This window comes from Gymnoscopelus braueri (assembly GCF_963280865.1).
Source record: "Gymnoscopelus braueri genome assembly, chromosome: 1".
Classification (NCBI taxonomy): domain Eukaryota; kingdom Metazoa; phylum Chordata; class Actinopteri; order Myctophiformes; family Myctophidae; genus Gymnoscopelus; species Gymnoscopelus braueri.
The window spans coordinates 882658-905145 of record NC_137603.1 but is presented as its reverse complement, the minus strand read 5'-3'; the positions used below and the strand labels follow the sequence as shown (position 1 = coordinate 905145).

At 39.5% G+C, this 22488-nt stretch overlaps 1 protein-coding gene across 1 annotated transcript; it reads left to right on the top strand.

Annotated features, from left to right (window-relative positions):
• Positions 1-1352: 1352 nt before the first annotated feature.
• On the top strand, positions 1353-22270 carry mrpl21 (mitochondrial ribosomal protein L21). Its single transcript, XM_080424871.1, has 7 exons — positions 1353-1425; positions 3575-3644; positions 7002-7087; positions 8407-8570; positions 17131-17183; positions 18887-18990; positions 22114-22270. Exons 1-7 carry the CDS (start codon positions 1359-1361, stop codon positions 22176-22178), a joined length of 609 nt encoding a protein of 202 aa, XP_080280997.1. The 5' UTR covers positions 1353-1358; the 3' UTR covers positions 22179-22270.
• The last annotated feature ends 218 nt before the right edge of the window (positions 22271-22488 follow it).

Sequence of the window (22488 nt, the reverse complement as noted above, 5' to 3'; positions counted from 1 at the left end):
ACTGAAAATTGGAAATGAATTAAAAGTTCCTCAAAATTGTACTTAAGTACAGTACTTGAGTAAATGTACTTATAACTACTTTACACCACTGGTTTCCAGTTGGTATTTGTACTGGATAAGTATTTGCACTCAGTGCTCTTTCTTTTGTCCCTCTACACCAAAGCTCTTCAGTGACAATCTACTCTTTTTTTACTCATGTTTTGTATTTATTGGTTCAGAGAAACAGACAGACTGGGGCTGAAGAGGTTAAAGGTCATTCCAGAGAGACAGAGCCGCTATTTATCTTCACATGTATGTGTCTCTATCACCAACATGATGACAGACAGACAGACAGGCAGACAGACAGACAGACAGACAGGCAGGATATTAGATATTTATATCTAAAGCGAACATTTGGTTCTCAAACTTTTTCTTGTCAAGGACCCTCAAAATTAAACGTTTGTGGGCCCCGACCCCCATCAAAATGTTGTTCCAGCGGTGTTCTAGGGGCCCCCCAGACTCAGCGGTGTTCTAGGGACCCCCCAGAAGCAAAGATTTGAGTTAAAATTAATAATGTTGTTTCAAAAAATATATGTATTGAAAGATTTGCACAAATGTTCAAGAAAAATTAATAAATAGCAGATCTACAAGCTTGTAGCACATTTAATTCCCTTATGAATGCATATAGGCCTATATATATATATATATATATATATATATATATATATATATATATATATATATATATATCTTTTAAAGGGCATTTTAATCTTTAAACCCTGTTATTGTATTATCTGTAGTTGAAGACAGTTAATTTTGTTGACAGACTAAAGACTAAGGTTTGGATATTTAGTCGACTAAGACTAGACTAAGACTAAGAATGTCAGAAGACTAAAATAGGACTAAAGCTAAATGGTGTTTTATTCATAAGACTAAGACTATCTGAATTTGCTGTAAAACATTAACACTGCCGTGTCAAGTGTTTCTACAATCAATACATCCATGTATTATTATAGTATATAGTATAGTAAGTATTACAAAAGAAAAATATATTTCATATTTGACTATTTTATCATTTTTACTTCCGTATATATACATATATATAGTATTTATAGTATTTATAGTATTTATAGTATTTCTATAGAAAATGTTCAATGACGGAAGCGGAAGTGGTAGTATGTTGAGTTTAAATCACCTTTAATGTTTAAAAAACGTCTTTTAAAACATTAAATATTAAGCATATAGTTTATTTAACTTAACACATTGTTCTGTGATGAATAACCTTTAAAACGTCAGTGTTTGTTATTCATATTCAAGGCGGAACGGTAGAGATAGATAGTCACATGTTCTGGGGGGACAGTAATAGATGTGACACCAAGATGGCGGCGACTTTGAGGAGCTGTGTTCATCTGTTCAGAAAACTAAACATTTATAACCTTTATAAAGGTATGTTTACTATGTTTATATATGTTAAATATCATATATATTATATGTTTATTATCTTATATGTGTGTTGATGAAGAACACGTTGTGAGCTTGTAGATCTGCTCTGTTCTGTAAGCTCGTTAAACTGCTAGTGACTGTGTGTGTGTGTGTGTGTGTGTGTGTGTGTGTGTGTGTGTGTGTGTGTGTGTGTGTGAAACGTCCCCACAATAAGTTGTGTGTGTTTTAATTGTTGTTGTTTTTTACATAATGTCTTTTCTGCTTTTTCTGTTCAGCATTTTGTCAATAAAATCAGAAATGATCAGATCTGTAATGAACAGTCAGCATAGTGAAGATAATGTCATTATAGTGAAGATAATGTCATTATAGTGAAGATAATGTCATTATAGTGAAGATAATAAACACAAAGATGAATATAAAACATGTTTATTATATGTATCTTGGGATCAATAAAGATCTATCTTATATAAAAAATAAATAAACATGTGATGTAAAACTGCCCTTGAGCAAGTTACCACTAACTGAGCTCCTCCCGTTACAAACTGCTGTCAGTGCAGGAACCAGACAGCAGTGGTTCTCAACCTTTTCAGGGCACGACCCCAAAAATAATCATATTTGAACTGGAGACCCCCCTAAAATAATCCTATTTGAACAGGAGACCCCCCAAAAATAATCTTATTTGAACTGGGGACCCCCCAAAAATAATCCTATTTGAACTGGGGACCCCCCAAAAATAATCCTATTTGAACAGGAGACCCCCCAAAAATAATCCTATTTGAACTGGGGACCCCCCAAAAATAATCCTATTTGAACTGGGGACCCCCCAAAAATAATCCTATTTGAACTGGGGACCCCCCAAAAATAATCCTATTTGAACAGGAGACCCCCCAAAAATAATCCTATTTGAACTGGGGACCCCCCAAAAATAATCCTATTTGAACTGGGGACCCCCCAAAAATAATCGTATTTGAACTGGAGACCCCCCAAAAATAATCCTATTTGAACTGGGGACCCCCCAAAAATAATCCTATTTGAACTGGGGACCCCCCAAAAATAATCCTATTTGAACTGGGGACCCCCCAAAAATAATCCTATTTGAACTGGGGACCCCCCAAAAATAATCCTATTTGAACTGGGGACCCCCCAAAAATAATCCTATTTGAACAGGAGACCCCCAAAAAATAATCCTATTTGAACTGGGGACCCCCCAAAAATAATCCTATTTGAACTGGAGACCCCCCCAAAAATAATCCTATTTGAACTGGGGACCCCCCAAAAATAATCCTATTTGAACTGGAGACCCCCCAAAAATAATCCTATTTGAACTGGGGACCCCCCAAAAATAATCCTATTTGAACTGGGGACCCCCCAAAAATAATCCTATTTGAACTGGGGACCCCCCAAAAATAATCCTATTTGAACTGGGGACCCCCCAAAAATAATCCTATTTGAACTGGGGACCCCCCAAAAATAATCCTATTTGAACTGGGGACCCCCCAAAAATAATCCTATTTGAACTGGGGACCCCCCAAAAATAATCCTATTTGAACTGGAGACCCCCCCAAAAATAATCCTATTTGAACTGGGGACCCCCCAAAAATAATCCTATTTGAACTGGAGACCCCCCAAAAATAATCCTATTTGAACTGGGGACCCCCCAAAAATAATCCTATTTGAACTGGGGACCCCCCAAAAATAATCCTATTTGAACTGGGGACCCCCCAAAAATAATCCTATTTGAACTGGGGACCCCCCAAAAATAATCCTATTTGAACTGGGGACCCCCCAAAAATAATCCTATTTGAACTGGAGACCCCCCAATGCTTAACGATTAGATGACTCCCCGACCACTTTAAAAGTCTTACAGTGTGTACCTGCCCTTAGTTCCATTGTGAAAACAGCAGATCTAGTTTGTAGATCGTCTATTTTAGTATAGTTTGTTGATTTCTTTTGACGCATTAATGGTTTTATATTTTTCTTCATTTTAGAGGCATTAAAAAGGTCTTAAAGGTCGTTTGGTAACTTTATAAATGTGCAGATACCCTGTATACACTTACACTGTATGTTGTTTTGATTACTGTTGAGTGATGTCATCATATGTCATTATGTCATAAGATGACACTGATATTAAAGGAACGTTTCTGTTGTTCAGGTTCAGGGGTCGTGTTTCCAACCCTCCTCCCCCGACAGCAGAGTTCTCACAGTGTTACCGTACCATCCAGGTAACGTTTATACCCTACTGTACACTCTGAAATAATACATAACCATACCCCCACAACACACTCTAAATGCGGGCCCTGTAGCTGAGAGAGAGATGAAGCAGGAACCCCTTAGGCCTAACAAAATAATATGTTGGTTTCCGGTTGGCGACCGACCCTATTAAATACGCGCGACCCAGATGATTTTATTGGCATTTGGAGTGAAAATAAAAAAATTAATAAAATTAAGTCAAAATCCGACCGAGTCGATCAAAAACGTCTTACAAAAAATATATTTGGTGCGACCACATTCGCCAAGTTTAATCAAAGTTTTCTTTCGTCTAAAATATCATGTGCGCAAATGTTTTGTTTTACTATTCATGCGTCATTGCATCATCGCGAGGAGACGGCGGGCGCACATTAACAACAGCAGCAGCACATGCATGTCCTCCTCCAGCCATGGACCTGTGTACAGTGTCTGTCGTCTGCCCGTGCAAACCACCTCCTAAAATAATTCGCTTGACTTCTAAAACGTTTGCAGACATAATTAAGGAGGTGAAACAGTGCCGATGTCAGTTTTCATCTGCAGCAGAGACACGACCGAGCGGATACATGGACCCACATCTCAGTCGACATACTCTCTACGCCCACCGAGCCTCTAGCCTCTCAGGCTGGGTCTGTTTTGGCCATGTTCAACTTAAATATTTAGCCCTGAGATGCGAGGAGGAAGCAACATAACGTGCACTTGCCCACCGCCAAACAAGCTCAGAACAAAAAGGAGGAATTGTTTAACGACGTACTAAACTTTCTACGAGAGAGACAAGTCGGCTTCTCGGTCCCAGAGGGTGCATCCACACATCTCCGTACGCTAGCGTGCAACGGTACGCTACGTGACGGTAGCCCCGTTCACTCCCATGTTAAAAAAAAACCTGGAACGGTACTTCCGGTTTTAAACTTAACATGGGAGTGGATGGGACTTCCGTCGTCCGTACGACAACTTGATGGAGATGTGTGGATGTACCCAGAGACGACGACCTGCGGATCCCATCTACTGACTGTAAAGTTCAGCTGACGTTACTGTGACAGTGTGAGAAAGCTAGCAAACGTTACCTATGTGTTTTTGTGTCACTAACATCACCAGCACTCTGCGCATGGGGTAAATAATATTCCCCGTTTAGACAAAGCCGTCTAGGATGGGGCCATGACACAAAGGCTACAGACCACTTTTGCAGTGGTGTAAAGTAACTAAGTACATTTACTCAAGTACTGTACTTAAGTACAATTTTGAGGTATTTGTACTTTACTTCAGTATTTCCAATTTCCAACACTTTTACTTCTACTCCACTACATCTCAGAGGCAAATATTGTACTTTTACTCCACTACAATTATTTGAAAACCGTAGTTACTAGTTACTTTTCAGATATACATTTGTATATTATAAAACATACATTAACCACTTTAGCCCTATTTTATACATAGGCTATTTGAAAATAGCCGATCTACAAGCTCACAATGGCGACGCGTTGTGAGCTTGTAGATCTGCTATTTATTTTTTTTACATTTTAGTACTTTTACTTTTGGTACTTTAAGTACATTTTGATACCAATACTTTTGTACTTTTACTCAAGTACATTTTGAATTGCGGACTTTTACTTGTAACAGAGTACTTCTACATTGCAGTATTCATACTTTCACTTAAGTAAAACATTTGAGTACTTTTTCCACCACTGCACTTTTGTTTACACATGCATGTATCAATGGTGGCCAATAAAGACCTATTTACCTATTTCATAATACATCAAATTCATAGTGCTTTTCAAGGTTTTGAACAATTCAAAAAAGTAAAATAAACAACTTTGACCTGTCAGTCATCAATGGGTATTTACACAGTCAGGTGTAATTAAGAGTCAATATAAGCCCACCCATTTGAATGGGGACTTAAAATTACTTACTTAAAATACACCCATGTTACCCATTGACACATCAAGATGGCTGCTGTGGAATACTGTAGGTCTAAATTGGCCACCATTGAGATAGACAAAACAAAATTGGTCTGTAGTCTTTGTGTTTTACAATTCAGTTGTCTGGGGAACAGTGTCATATATTTTAATAGCTACATTCTCTCAAATATTGCATTGTTGAACATTGGAAAGGGGGAAAAAAGTTTAATTTGAAATGTTTGTCATTTAAAAAGGTCTGTGAACTTTTCATGGACCGTTTACTTGAAGATGTTTGTTTTGTATTAATATTTTTGGTATGTGAGTGATACAGCACTTTACTTTGGTACTTTACTTAGAGTTGAATTAAAACTCAAAAGTATTCAACCAGTGTGTGGACATTCTATTCAAAGTTTTCAATTGTTTATTGTTTGTTGTTTTCAGACACTATTTTGTAAGTGCAGTGTACATGAACCATTTAATGATTTAGAAATTGGTAACTCAGGAAAACATAGAATATATTAAAAAAGAAGCATTAATATCGATCATTGCCATAGGAAAAAAAAAAAAAAAAAAAAACGACCTACCCATCCTTCCCATGAGGAAATAAAATAAAATAAAAAATAAAATTGCTACCCGTCATTCCCACAAAAAAATAAAAATAAAAATAAAATAAAATAAATTCCCTACCTACTCAGCCCTAAAATGACAGCCAACCGGAAACCAAAGTTTTATTTTGTTAGGCCTTAGCTGAGAGACAGATAAAGTAGGGACCCCTTAGCTGAGAGACAGATGAAGCAGGGACCCCTTAGCTGAGAGACAGATGAAGCAGGGACCCCTTAGCTGAGAGACAGATGAAGCAGGGACCCCTTAGCTGAGAGAGAGAGATGAAGCAGGGACCCCTTAGCTGAGAGAGAGATGAAGCAGGGACCCCTTAGCTGAGAGAGAGATGAAGCAGGGACCCCTTAGCTGAGAGACAGATGAAGCAGGGACCCCTTAGCTGAGAGACAGATGAAGCAGGGACCCCTTAGCTGAGAGAGAGAGATGAAGCAGGGACCCCTTAGCTGAGAGAGAGATGAAGTAGGGACCCCTTAGCTGAGAAAGAGATGAAGTAGGGACCCCTTAGCTGAGAGACAGATGAAGTAGGGACCCCCACTACATATTGTATAAGCTGCTTGCAGATGGAAAACAAATGACAGATAAAAGGTATCAGAACAACTCTTAACACACAAGAGAGTTCTTTGTGACAGTGTGTTTGTGTTGTGTAGTTTTGTAAACTGTGTGTGTGTGTGTGTGTGTGTGTGTGTGTGTGTGTGTGTGTGTGTGTGTGTGTGTGTGTGTGTGTGTGTGTGTGTGTGTGTGTGTGTGTGTGTGTGTGTGTGTGTGTGTGTGTGTGTGTGTGTGTGTGTGTGTGTGTGTGTGTGTGTGTGTGTGCGTGTGTAGTGTTCTTCCTCAGACGTCTCTCTCCAGACCTCCGTGGTCAGAGCTAGAGCCCCTCGACCCAGAAGAGCAACACCAGCAGCATGCAGGTGACCTTTTGACCCTATAGCCACGCCCCTACACACATTGACCTACTGTAAACACACGCCACCGCTAGAGGGTCAGAGGCCACGCCCCTGGAATCCAAACAGACGCTACATTGTAGGATAACTGTATGTTTATATGACTGTAGAGGACCATTATATTTACACAGTCACTACAGAGGAACACATTGTATATACTGTTAGAGGGCAGACACCTCTTATCTCCGTAATTTAACTTTTTTTGTAAATGAACACATCGTGTGCCAGAGGTTTATTAAAATAGGGTACATCCAGTGCCAGCATATCTTCCATCCACTTAACGTTGATACGTTTCGTGCTGTAGAAGCCCCGACCAGGACGCGCATGTAAACAAAGCGTGCGTGCGAGACGGCGGAGGGTCCCGACCAACGCCTGGAACATAATAATAAATAATAAATAAATAATAATATTTCTAACGCGATCCTCCATTGCAGAGTGATCGCCGATCGAAAACGGCTCATTTCCACCACGTTGAAAAGAAATAGTTATGTACAGATAGAGTTATGTACAGATAGAGTTATGTACAGATAGAGTTATGTACAGATAGAGTTATGTACAGATAGAGTTATGTACAGATAGAGTTATGTACAGATAGAGTTATGTACCGATAGAGTTATGTACCGATAGAGTTATGTACCGATAGAGTTATGTACAGATAGAGTTATGTACAGATAGAGTTATGTACCGATAGAGTTATGTACAGATAGAGTTATGTACAGATAGAGTTATGTACAGATAGAGTTATGTACAGATAGAGTTATGTACAGATAGAGTTATGTACAGATAGAGTTATGTACAGATAGTTATGTACAGATAGAGTCATGTACAGATAGAGTTATGTACAGATAGAGTTATGTACAGATAGAGTTATGTACCGATAGAGTTATGTACAGATTGAGTTATGTACAGATAGAGTTATGTACAGATAGAGTTATGTACCGATAGAGTTATGTACCGATAGAGTTATGTACAGATAGAGTTATGTACTGATAGAGTTATGTACAGATAGAGTTATGTACAGATAGGCACAGAATGGTACATCATGTTGTGAGGACTGCTCTGCTTCCGTGTTGCAACCAGTTATGCCCCCCGTGGGACTCGCCGTACATACTGTATGCACCGATTTTCGGGATTTCTAGGCGACTATGCACGGAATGACGTGCACTGGATCCATGCACTGTATTCTAAATAGTGTGAGATCATGATGATGTTCTCATAGCAAACATCCCTGTTGTACCTACTATAATTATTGTAACGTACGTGTGTGTGTGTGTGTGTGTGTGTAGCGGTGGTCCAGAAGGTCAACGGTCTCCTGTCCAGACAGAACTACGGCAGACTGTTTGCTGTGGTCCAGTTCTCTGGACGTCAGTGGAAGGTCACCGACGAAGACCTGATCCTCATAGAGAACCATCTGGAGGCCCAGTGTGGAGACAGGATCTGTATGGAGAAGGTACACACTATACACACACACACACACACACACACACACACACACACACACACACACACACACACACACACACACACACACACACACACACACACACACAGTTTAACAATGTATTTATGTCCACACACACACAGGGAAAGCATACAGTAACACACAGTAAAGGTTACATTCACAAACTCATGGATAAAGTCCTCATGATACAACATGTCACTCATCACTCCGTGTAGCGGCGGCTCTGTCCTATATGTCAGCAGAGACAGAACAATACTTTAACCAGCCTTTAGACAGAACAATACTTTAACCAGCCTTTAGACAGAACAATACTTTAACCAGCCTTTAGACAGAACGATACTTTAACCAGCCTTTAGACAGAACAATACTTTAACCAGCCTTTAGACAGAACAATACTTTAACCAGCCTTTAGACAGAACAATACTTTAACCAGCCTTTCTGCCTGCTCTCTGTCCTATATGTCAGCAGAGACAGAACAATACTTTAACCAGCCTTTAGACAGAACAATACTTTAACCAGCCTTTAGACAGAACGATACTTTAACCAGCCTTTAGACAGAACGATACTTTAACCAGCCTTTAGACAGAACAATACTTTAACCAGCCTTTAGACAGAACAATACTTTAACCAGCCTTTAGACAGAACAATACTTTAACCAGCCTTTAGACAGAACAATACTTTAACCAGCCTTTAGACAGAACGATACTTTAACCAGCCTTTAGACAGAACGATACTTTAACCAGCCTTTAGACAGAACGATACTTTAACCAGCCTTTAGACAGAACAATACTTTAACCAGCCTTTAGACAGAACAATACTTTAACCAGCCTTTAGACAGAACAATACTTTAACCAGCCTTTAGACAGAACAATACTTTAACCAGCCTTTAGACAGAACAATACTTTAACCAGCCTTTAGACAGAACGATACTTTAACCAGCCTTTAGACAGAACAATACTTTAACCAGCCTTTAGACAGAACAATACTTTAACCAGCCTTTAGACAGAACAATACTTTAACCAGCCTTTAGACAGAACAATACTTTAACCAGCCTTTAGACAGAACGATACTTTAACCAGCCTTTAGACAGAACAATACTTTAACCAGCCTTTAGACAGAACAATACTTTAACCAGCCTTTAGACAGAACAATACTTTAACCAGCCTTTAGACAGAACAATACTTTAACCAGCCTTTAGACAGAACAATACTTTAACCAGCCTTTAGACAGAACAATACTTTAACCAGCCTTTAGACGGAACAATACTTTAACCAGCCTTTAGACAGAACAATACTTTAACCAGCCTTTAGACAGAACGATACTTTAACCAGCCTTTAGACAGAACGATACTTTAACCAGCCTTTAGACAGAACAATACTTTAACCAGCCTTTAGACAGAACAATACTTTAACCAGCCTTTAGACAGAACGATACTTTAACCAGCCTTTAGACAGAACAATACTTTAACCAGCCTTTAGACAGAACGATACTTTAACCAGCCTTTAGACAGAACGATACTTTAACCAGCCTTTAGACAGAACAATACTTTAACCAGCCTTTAGACAGACGATACTTTAACCAGCCTTTAGACAGAACGATACTTTAACCAGCCTTTAGACAGAACAATACTTTAACCAGCCTTTAGACAGAACAATACTTTAACCAGCCTTTAGACAGAACGATACTTTAACCAGCCTTTAGACAGAACGATACTTTAACCAGCCTTTAGACAGAACAATACTTTAACCAGCCTTTAGACAGAACGATACTTTAACCAGCCTTTAGACAGAACAATACTTTAACCAGCCTTTAGACAGAACAATACTTTAACCAGCCTTTAGACAGAACGATACTTTAACCAGCCTTTAGACAGAACAATACTTTAACCAGCCTTTAGACAGAACAATACTTTAACCAGCCTTTAGACAGAACAATACTTTAACCAGCCTTTAGACAGAACAATACTTTAACCAGCCTTTAGACAGAACGATACTTTAACCAGCCTTTAGACAGAACAATACTTTAACCAGCCTTTAGACAGAACAATACTTTAACCAGCCTTTAGACAGACGATACTTTAACCAGCCTTTAGACAGAACAATACTTTAACCAGCCTTTAGACAGAACGATACTTTAACCAGCCTTTAGACAGAACGATACTTTAACCAGCCTTTAGACAGAACGATACTTTAACCAGCCTTTAGACAGAACGATACTTTAACCAGCCTTTAGACAGAACAATACTTTAACCAGCCTTTAGACAGAACGATACTTTAACCAGCCTTTAGACAGAACAATACTTTAACCAGCCTTTAGACAGAACGATACTTTAACCAGCCTTTAGACAGAACAATACTTTAACCAGCCTTTAGACAGAACAATACTTTAACCAGCCTTTAGACAGAACAATACTTTAACCAGCCTTTAGACAGAACGATACTTTAACCAGCCTTTAGACAGAACAATACTTTAACCAGCCTTTAGACAGAACGATACTTTAACCAGCCTTTAGACAGAACGATACTTTAACCAGCCTTTAGACAGAACAATACTTTAACCAGCCTTTAGACAGAACAATACTTTTACCAGCCTTTAGACAGAACAATACTTTAACCAGCCTTTAGACAGAACAATACTTTAACCAGCCTTTAGACAGAACAATACTTTAACCAGCCTTTAGACAGAACAATACTTTAACCAGCCTTTAGACAGAACGATACTTTAACCAGCCTTTAGACAGAACGATACTTTAACCAGCCTTTAGACAGAACAATACTTTAACCAGCCTTTAGACAGCATGATACTTTAACCAGCCTTTAGACAGAACGATACTTTAACCAGCCTTTAGACAGAACGATACTTTAACCAGCCTTTAGACAGAACGATACTTTAACCAGCCTTTAGACAGAACAATACTTTAACCAGCCTTTAGACAGAACAATACTTTAACCAGCCTTTAGACAGAACAATACTTTAACCAGCCTTTAGACAGAACAATACTTTAACCAGCCTTTAGACAGAACAATACTTTAACCAGCCTTTAGACAGAACGATACTTTAACCAGCCTTTAGACAGAACGATACTTTAACCAGCCTTTAGACAGAACAATACTTTAACCAGCCTTTAGACAGAACAATACTTTAACCAGCCTTTAGACAGAACGATACTTTAACCAGCCTTTAGACAGAACGATACTTTAACCAGCCTTTAGACAGAACGATACTTTAACCAGCCTTTAGACAGAACGATACTTTAACCAGCCTTTAGACAGAACGATACTTTAACCAGCCTTTAGACAGAACGATACTTTAACCAGCCTTTAGACAGAACAATACTTTAACCAGCATTTAGACAGAACGATACTTTAACCAGCCTTTAGACAGAACGATACTTTAACCAGCCTTTAGACAGAACGATACTTTAACCAGCCTTTCTGCCTGCTCTTTGGGCGTCTTTCCCAAGATGTCAAAACCCTCCAACAACCAGTCCGTGGGTAATCTATGTCCATGGCTGGATCACCAGAGGAAACAAAGTTCTTAGTCTTACTGCTGCTTGGTGTCAAAGCTCTCTCTGTAGTTGTTCTCATGGGCCTGGAGGTTGACCCGTTGATATTCAGACGCTGGAAGGCCTCCGGGTCTATTGTCTCTCTTCCCGGTAGCTGTTCACGGGAAGGAGGGGCCGTCAGGTAGCGTGGGCTGTTGGTAGATTCCACCGATGAGAGTCTTCTTGTATGTAAGATACATAGTCCACAGAAATTGCAAATGCATCCACTGCACCTACTACATTGACCATGGTAACACACACACACACACACACACACACACACACACACACACACACACACACACACACACACACACACACACACACACACACTTACACACTGTTACGACCTCCAAACTAATGGATTAAATAAGCAGTGGTTCAGATTGGAGACCCCAGCATAAGGGAGGACACACCTCTCACCTGCTGAGAGCTGTGTGCTGGCCCCTGAACATGAGTTAGTGTGTGCTGGCCCCTGAACATGAGTTAGTGTGTGCTGGCCCCTGAACATGAGTTAGTGTGTGCTGGCCCCTGAACATGACTTAGTGTGTGCTGGCCCCTGAACATGACTTAGTGTGTGCTGGCCCCTGAACATGAGTTAGTGTGTGCTGGCCCCTGAACATGACTTAGTGTGTGCTGGCCCCTGAACATGACTTAGTGTGTGCTGGCCCCTGAACATGAGTTAGTGTGTGCTGGCCCCTGAACATGAGTTAGTGTGTCTGCTCCAAGCAGCAACACTGGTGTTGATTTTATCAGCCATTTTTAAATGTAGTCTCAGTCTTAGTCCAGTTTCAATCACCGCTTGTTAGTTTGTATCATATTTAACCTCTTCCTGTTCTTATTTGGACAAGTTTTGGTCGACTAAAAGTCGAGCATTTTAGTCTTTATCTTAGTCCAACAAAACATTAAGTATTTAGTTTAGTTTTAGCTGACTCTTTTAGTCTACTTTTATACCACGAGAACTTGCATAAAATTGCATGAATGAAGTCCCAGTTATTGTATATTCACGTGGGGTTTTGTGTCGTCTAGTCTAGTTTTCGTCCTTGTTGATGTGCGTTGACAAACATATTTCGTCATAGTTTTCGTTAACAAAATCAACACTAAGCAACACTGGTGGAAAGATGCCATGTTTGTCCCTTCATGATAAGACCCATGATGCAACAGGGCAAGTGAAGCTGGTGTTCCGTTATGCAGAGTGACAGCATTATGTATATTATGTATATTATGTACATTATGTACATTATGTACATTATGTACATTATGTACATAATGTACATGTATATTATGTATATTATGTACATTATGTGGTGTCAGCCCTGGTACCATTTCCTTAGGACCAAGTTCAATGAGATGGTGAAATGAAATAACCTCACTCCGTCAAATGGAAGAAGCTTGCGACACACATTTTGTTTCACAGCGTACTTGCATCTGAGACTTCGGGCGCAGAATCGATGACAGACGGAGTTTCATTTTTTCAAGATACTAGGCAGGTGATTGGATGATCCCGCCCCTAGCAGCCGCTGATTGGTTCGTATGCGCAGCGGTTCGGGCAGCTTTACTCTGTGAGCAATCCCAGACCCTCCTTCCTGAAACCAAATGCAATGCAATGCATGAGATTTCCGGAGGGAGGGGGTGTTTACCAGGCTAGAAATGAAACACTAGACCACAAAGTGTCCCAGGAAGACACCAGCTACCCACACTTTAAGAACCCCTGGTGTAAGAGCACACCAAAGTCAATGTGTGTGTGTGTGTGTGTGTGTGTGTGTGTGTGTGTGTGTGTGTGTGTGTGTTGGGGTCAGGGTTAGTGTGGTTGTTAATTAATAATGATTGTGGTATAATTATTATTATAATTATGGTGAACTTGGCGTCACAAAAAAACCCACGCCTGTCTGTCTGTCTGTCTGTCTGTCTGTCTGTCTGTCTGTCTGTCAGTGTTGCATCCCTGTTCATCAGCCTAAAAAAATTGCAGATCTACAATCTCACAATGCGTTCTGACACGCTGCAAGATTGTAGATCTGCTATTTTTGACATCTGGAGTAAACAGAAAAAAGTTGTTAGTGGTTATTTAGCTTCTTTCTCAAGGCACAAGCCCCCCCCCCCCACACACACACACACACACACACACACACACACACACACACACACACACACACACACACACACACTGTTTATATGTAATTGCTGTTAATTGTCTTTGGTTTTTAATTGCAGAATGTTGTAAAGAGACAGGGGGGGGGGGGGGGGTTCCCATGGTCTTCACATTCCTCCACATATGTATTTTATAAATGATACAAAGTGTTTCCCAGGCCTCTAGAGAGTCTGGAATTAATGAACACAATGTTTGAGTGTGTGTGTGTGTGTGTGTGTGTGTGTGTTAAAGTAATGTAGAGCTGTCAGACCACATACACTGAGCTTGTAGATCGTCTATTTTCAAATAGCCTATAAAATAGTGGTTAATGTATGTTTTATAATGTAATCATTTATATCTGAAAAGTAACTAGTACGTTTTCAGATCATTGTAGTGGAGTAAAAGTACTACCAATATTTACAAGCAACTTTACAGAAAAATAAGCCCAATGTCGCTTATAATAAGTGGACATGGCAACACTGCTGCCGTAGCGTTTACATTTTACAGAGACCTGTGTGGACAGACACAGCTGTGAACCGACCAATCAGCAGCAGCCGCCTTATACGTCACAGCTTTGGCCCCGCTTAGCCCCGCTCAGACCTACCCAGTACTTTTTAGGCACCAGTTTAGGACCACTTACACACCACTCTACCCACTGCATTGTAGTGGAAACAGTCTCTGTGGGGGGCGGGGCGAGGTAAGTCCATGCATATGGAAAGCCGCCTTTTGATATAATATAATATAACTCATTATAACTCAAGCACATTTCTAAAAACGTTCATTTGAATAATCGGAAATTAATTTATTGAAATCAACACCCAGGAAATAGCCAAAACTGAGCACATACTAAATATATTAAGAGTTTATGAAAGCCATTTAAAATGTTTATACTATTGGAATCTTACACACCTCCTGCTCCTAATTAATTCATGACATCATTCCAGTTAAAAGCAGGTCAAATCAATCAGGCTGTTAATACAGAGCAAGAAGCTGCCCTTAACTCATTAAATGACATAGAGAGAGTTTGAATGACATAATGACATGTGACCAATATGCATCCTGCACAGTGCACACGTTACAGTGATCATGCATCCTACACGGTGCACACGTTACAGTGATCATGCATCATGCACAGTGCACACGTTACAGTGATCATGCATCCTACACGGTGCACACGTTACAGTGATCATGCATCCTACACGGTGCACACGTTACAGTGATCATGCATCATGCACAGTGCACACGTTACAGTGATCATGCATCCTACACAGTGCACACGTTACAGTGATCATGCATCATGCACAGTGCACACGTTACAGTGATCATGCATCCTACACGGTGCACACGTTACAGTGATCATGCATCCTACACGGTGCACACGTTACAGTGATCATGCATCCTACACGGTGCACACGTTACAGTGATCATGCATCCTACACAGTGCACACGTTACAGTGATCATGCATCATGCACAGTGCACACGTTACAGTGATCATGCATCCTACACAGTGCACACGTTACAGTGATCATGCATCATGCACAGTGCACACGTTACAGTGATCATGCATCCTACACGGTGCACACGTTACAGTGATCATGCATCCTACACGGTGCACACGTTACAGTGATCCTGCACAGTGCACACGTTACAGTGATCATGCATCCTGCACAGTTCACACGTTACAGTGATCATGCATCCTACACAGTGCACACGTTACAGTGATCATGCATCCTACACAGTGCACACGTTACAGTGATCCTGCACAGTGCACACGTTACAGTGATCCTGCACAGTGCACACGTTACAGTGATCATGCATCCTACACGGTGCACACGTTACAGTGATCATGCATCCTACACGGTGCACACGTTACAGTGATCATGCATCCTGCACAGTGCACACGTTACAAAGCATGTTAATATCCGTGTGACCAGCGCATCCCCAGTGAAGCGCTCCTTGTCTCCCGTGGGTGGCTGGGTGCCAGAGTCCTGAGGGATCAGATCCTGCTTATTGTGCTTGTTAAAAGCATGATTTTATTAAGACACGACAGCAATATGGAAAACATACGTAAATATCTCAATACAAAATATATATTTCATAGATTAAGCGAATATTATTTAGAAACCGGTTAGCAGACCTGTTTAACTGAATATCCACACACAGCCCTCACTATAAGTGTCTGTTAACCACATACAGTACTCTATACATTTATTAAAGTTCAGTCATTTAGTATTCCATAGAATCAGCATGTCTTCTATGGAAGAATGTTACACAGTGACAATAGCCGATCTACAAGCTCTCAATGCATCGCAGAATATAGATATAGAATATAGGCTAATTGTTTATTGTTTAGGAAACTAGTGTGTGTGTGGGGGGGGGGGCTTTCACTAATCCCATAATAGGACTTGGCCATACACATTTGTTCAAATTTATTTTGGTTTAATCCATGAGGGTGTGTCTATAATATGTGGCAGACACCACACACACTATACATACACACACACACACACACACACACACACACACACACACACACACACACACACACACACACACACACACACACACACACACACACACACACACAGAGTATAATAAGTGTGTGTAGAGACAGTGTAGATGCTGTGGTCAGACTCAGACACACTGAAGACATAAATCATACAAACAGGCTAAATGCTGAACAGACACATATCTAAGGTCTGATGTCAGAGCAGAGACAACACTAACATTAACATTTGGTACATGTGGATTCCTGCATTGTTTTTATTCTTCCTTTGTTCTGTTTTCTTTGTGAAGCACTTTGTAACAAGTTTTGAGAGGTGCTATATGAATAAAGTTTTATTATTATTATTATTATGTCTTATTCTTCTTCTAGGTGCTGATGGTTGGAGGAGAAGACTTCACACTGATTGGCAGACCAATGCTGGGGTAAAACACACACACACACACACACACACACACACACACACACACACACACACACACACACACACACACACACACACACACACACACAGACCGTGTCCTACTAAACATACTTTATCAGAGTCCTAGAACACTGATTGTTGATGTTTAGACCAATATATATATTGGCAGAAAATGTAAAGTTTCAAAATCAATTTGAAAAACCTAGATAACAAGGAAGGAAATAAATACAAATACAAATTAATAATGTTTTGATGGATAAATGCAAAAGATGTAATAATTAATAAATGCAAATTAAATATTCTCTTTCCATTTGTTTTACTGAAAGTCATGTCTGAGTCTCAGACACACAAACACACCATCTCTGATGTTTTTCATTTAAAGATGTGTCACACAGCATGTCCTCTGTATGGATATGGTATCCTCTGTATCCATACCATTATCGGCAAAGAATAAGATATGATTATTGCCGTATTGATTCATTGAACACACCCCTAGTGGCAACGAAAAACCTAACTTAACTCATTCAGTGCCTTTGAGTGTGTTTGACGTGTTAAAAAAAAAAAAAAAACGTCCTGAACCCAAGATAACGTGATCCAAAGATGTCCTGTTCCATTCACTTCCTGGTTAACTTATTACTTAAGAATCCTGTATCTCGGCTCCTGTGTACTTTTTTGTTGTACTATGTATTTTTGGCGAGACGTGTTATTATCAAAGGCGTATAAAAGCCAACGGCAGGTCGCTATGATTTTTTTATTTTTTTTGCGGAAGCACAGTGAAACCCTCAGTGATTAGTAACCAACAGGGGATCGATCATACTGGAGATAAATATTCTGTGACTAGTTGAAAAATGTAATAAAATGGAAAAGGGGGCACAGTGGTTCAGTCTGTAGCGCTGTCGCTGTCGCCCCCTCACAAAAACAAGTAGTAATCCTGGTCTCTATACTGCCTCCCCCTGGTCAGCCGGGGCGCCTGATGGAGGGGAAAGGAACTGGTTGGAATAACGTGTTCCTTCCACGCGCTACGTCCTACCAGGGAAACTCCCCCCTGTCAGGTGACAAGAAGGTCAGCCCCGAGGTGAAAAGGGTGACAACATGTTGTCTTTTTTTCGGGTCAGGTGTCACTATTGCCCTATTTGGATTCAAAACGGCTATTGTAGCTGAACAGCTACAAGTTCACATATCTGAATAATGCAAAAACAGAATTATTTGTTTGCATTTGCTTTTTTTTATCATGTGTTCATTAACAGTATAATGTATTCATTAACAATATCATGTGTTCATTAACACTATCATGTGTTCATTAACAGTATAATGTATTCATTAACAGTATAATGTATTCATTAACAATATCATGTGTTCATTAACACTATCATGTGTTCATTAACAGTATAATGTATTCATTAACAATATCATGTGTTCATTAACACTATCATGTGTTCATTAACAGTATATTGTATTCATTAATAATATGTGTTCATTAACACTATCATGTGTTCATTAACAGTATAATGTATTCATTAATGATATCATGTGTTCATTAACACTATCATGTGTTCATTAACACTATCATGTGTTCATTAACACTATCATGTGTTCATTAACACTATCATGTGTTCATTAACACTATCATGTGTTCATTAACACTATCATGTGTTCATTAACACTATCATGTGTTCATTAACACTATCATGTGTTCATTAACAGGTGTAATCTGGTCCGGGTCGAGGCCACCGTAGTGGAGAAGACAGAGTCGTGGCCCAAAGTCGTGCAACACTTCAGGAAACGCAAGAGACACGAGAGACGGACATGTACGTTAAGCTCAATCTACCACTAACTATTATCATTATACATTATGTTCATGTTAACTCTTTTACTGCCATGGACGCTTTCCAGTCAATTGGTACTTTGGTCCACATGGCCATTGACACGTTAGACGCGTTTGTCACTCAGAACCAGGAGATAACGCCATCCAAAGATTTTCTGCTGCATTCACTTCCCTGTTAAAATATTAGGGAAATATTCTGTATCTCGGCTCCTGTTTTTTACTATTTGTTTTTGGCAAAAAATGCTATTTTCAACTTGCCGCAACTATGGAACGGATTACCGCGATCGGATAATATTTTACCCAAATTCTACGAAACCCCTATGCGTGTAATGAGGGGATCACCTTGCGGACAGCGTTCACAGAAAATATTCCATGATCCATGAAGGTAGGTAAAAACACTAGTTTTCGCTGGCACTGGGGTGACACTATTACAATTTTACTCTGGCAGTTAAAGAGTTAACATAATAATAATACATTATATTCACAGCTCACCACGTTCTGCAGTTAGAAAAAAACTACTTGAATTGAACAGTTTATCATCAAGTTTTATTTTACTGAAAGTTCACACGTTGCTCTGAAGAATGTTTTTGAAAACATTTGAAGCAGAAATAGACAATGCAGTGAGTAACCCAATATATATAAATATATATAAATATATATAAATATATATAATAAACATTTGAAGCAGAAATAGACAATGCAGTGAGTAACCCAATATATATAAATATATATAAATATATATAATAAACATTTGAAGCAGAAATAGACAATGCAGTGAGTAACCCAATATATATAAATATATATGAATATATATAATAAACATTTGAAGCAGAAATAGACAATGCAGTGAGTAACCCAATATTGATTCTGTTTGATCAACACCTGTTGTTTTCCAAGGCGACATGCTGCGCTGGACGCAAGGAAATCCTTCATGTTGTTACTTTTGGGTCAATTTACACATTTCTTTATTAAGTAGCCGTGGGATAATGGACACAATCAGAAATTTAGGTAATTTGAATATGAATTTTTCTTTTCTTTTCTGACCAAAAAGTGTATTTTAGACGTACGGTGGGGGCCTCCGAGTGTTCCCACGAAGGAAACAACATCTTTGTTTTGGTGAGAAGGAAAATGAAGGGGGATTTTTTTGTTGAGTGAAATTGAAGCCGGGAGCTCTGTGAATGGTCAGATAATGAAGCACCATTACAGTCTCAACACAATACAGAGATACATTAAAATATCCACAATCCTTTAGCACTCTGCTCAGCTGTTCAGAATGCTCATTTGTTAATTGCATGGGCTGCTTTGTCTCAAGTTCAATCTATTCTGTTTCTACATCTTATTGTGCTGTTATTGCATATTGCTTTTTGCCTTTCATTCCTTGGCCCCGTTTTTTTTTTAGTGTGTTTTATTGTGTGTTTTAGGGATGGTCCAACCTCAGACTGTATTATTATTATTATTGTCTCCGCCAGGCCGAAAGGCATGGCGAGAGAGTATGCTTTTCCCCCTGTCCGTCCGTGTGTCCGTGTGTGTGTCCGTCCGTCTGTGACCAGCTAATCTCCGGCATCGTTGGCTTGATCGCAGCGAAACTGTGCACACACACTCCCTGGATGCCAATTCAGAACCTCTGCCCCAAATTTTTCTCATGGGCCTGTTATAGCGCCACCAGGAGGCAGATTTGTACAAAACATATTTTTTGACTGCTCCTACAGATTTTGTCCAAAAATCCCGCAAATCGGTACACAGTATCTCTATAGTCATTAAACCAAACTGTTTTTTCAGATTTTTCATATTCCATCCTGATTGGCTAAAAATGTCTTCCAAAGTTTGCAGGAGTACTTTGTTTTGAACAAAATGCCTCAAATCATGAACACAGCATGCAATTTCCTGCAAGGAGTGAAATTTTCATTAGGCAGAGGAAGAAATGCCATTTTAAATGTTTCAAATCAGCCTCATGGTGGCGCTATGACAGGCCGATTTGTGTTTTTACCTATAACTGCACCAATCTGTGTAAAACTTTGTATGCACACTCCCTAGAGGTCAAGGAAAAACCTTTGCCCTGCATTTTTCACATCTGCCTTTTATAGCGCCACCAGGAGGCCGACTTATGTAAAACACATTATTTTATACTACTACTTCCAATTTTATCCAAATTTCACGCAAATCGGTACACATGATCTCTATAGTCATGTGATCAAGACGGATGTGTTTTTTCATATTCCGTCCTGATTGGCTAAGATTGACATAAAAATTTTGCATTATTGGCTTGTTTTGAAAAAAAAACGCACCGTCCGATTGCGGTCAAACTTTGTACGCACATTCACACTATGTTAAGGAACAAATGCCACCCTTTTAACATTGGCCTGTTATAGCGCCACCAGCAGGTCAAATTTTGCAAAACAAATGTTTTTAACAAAATGCCTCAAATCATGAATGCAGTCATTGTCCGATTGTCATGCAAGGCCTAAGAAGAAATGGCACCCTTTTCACATTGGCCTATTATAGCGCCACCAGGAGGCCACGATAGCCTACCTGACCTGGTGGAGACCTGTGCTTCGAGGAGCACTTTATCTAGTTATATATTGTGTTTTTCAGGGATTGATTGATTGAATATTTTATTAGGTAAAAATGTAAACAGCACAGTTACATTTAAAATACTTTGTCTAAAAGGTCCGTTCAAAAACGTCCTTGCGGTCTTGTTTCCATTGAGGTCCTTGGTATTCAATTCATAGACATATAAAGTGGAACCAACAGTTCAAATATCAATACAAATAATACAGAAAAAGAGAAAACTGTGTAAAAAAAAGAAGAAAAAAAGCAGGAAAAAAAGAAAGAAGCTACTATGTACAAAACATGGGGGGGGGGTCATCTGTCTAATGGGAAAATAATACTACCTCCTTTTCTGGCCTCCTGTTCAGGCTGAATAATCCCTATTATTATTATTATTATTATTATTATTATGTATTATTGTGTTTCAGGGAGGGTCCAGCCTCAGACTGTATTATGTATTATTATTATGATATATAATATTGTGTGTTTCAGGGAGGGTCCAGCCTCAGACTGTATTATTAATATGTATTATTATAATATATATTATTGTGTTTTTCAGGGAGGGTCCAGCCTCAGACGGTCCTGAGGATCAACAGCATAGAAGTGGCTCCATCTCTCACATGATATTAATGTTGAAATGTTTTACTGTAATCTGTATGAAACAGCATTTATCACATCATGAAAAATACATGTCAATAAATATTTACCCTGTTTCACTTGGCTGTGTGAAGATGTCATCATGCTGTGATGCTGGAATATTAACGTAATATAATGTTTATTTTGTGACATAAATAACCAAACCTTAGTTACAGACTTAGCAGGGACCCCTTAGCTGAGAGAGAGATGAAGCAGGGACCCCTTAGCTGAATGAGAGAGAGATGAAGCAGGGACCCCTTAGCTGAGAGAGAGATGAAGCAGGGACCCCTTAGCTGAG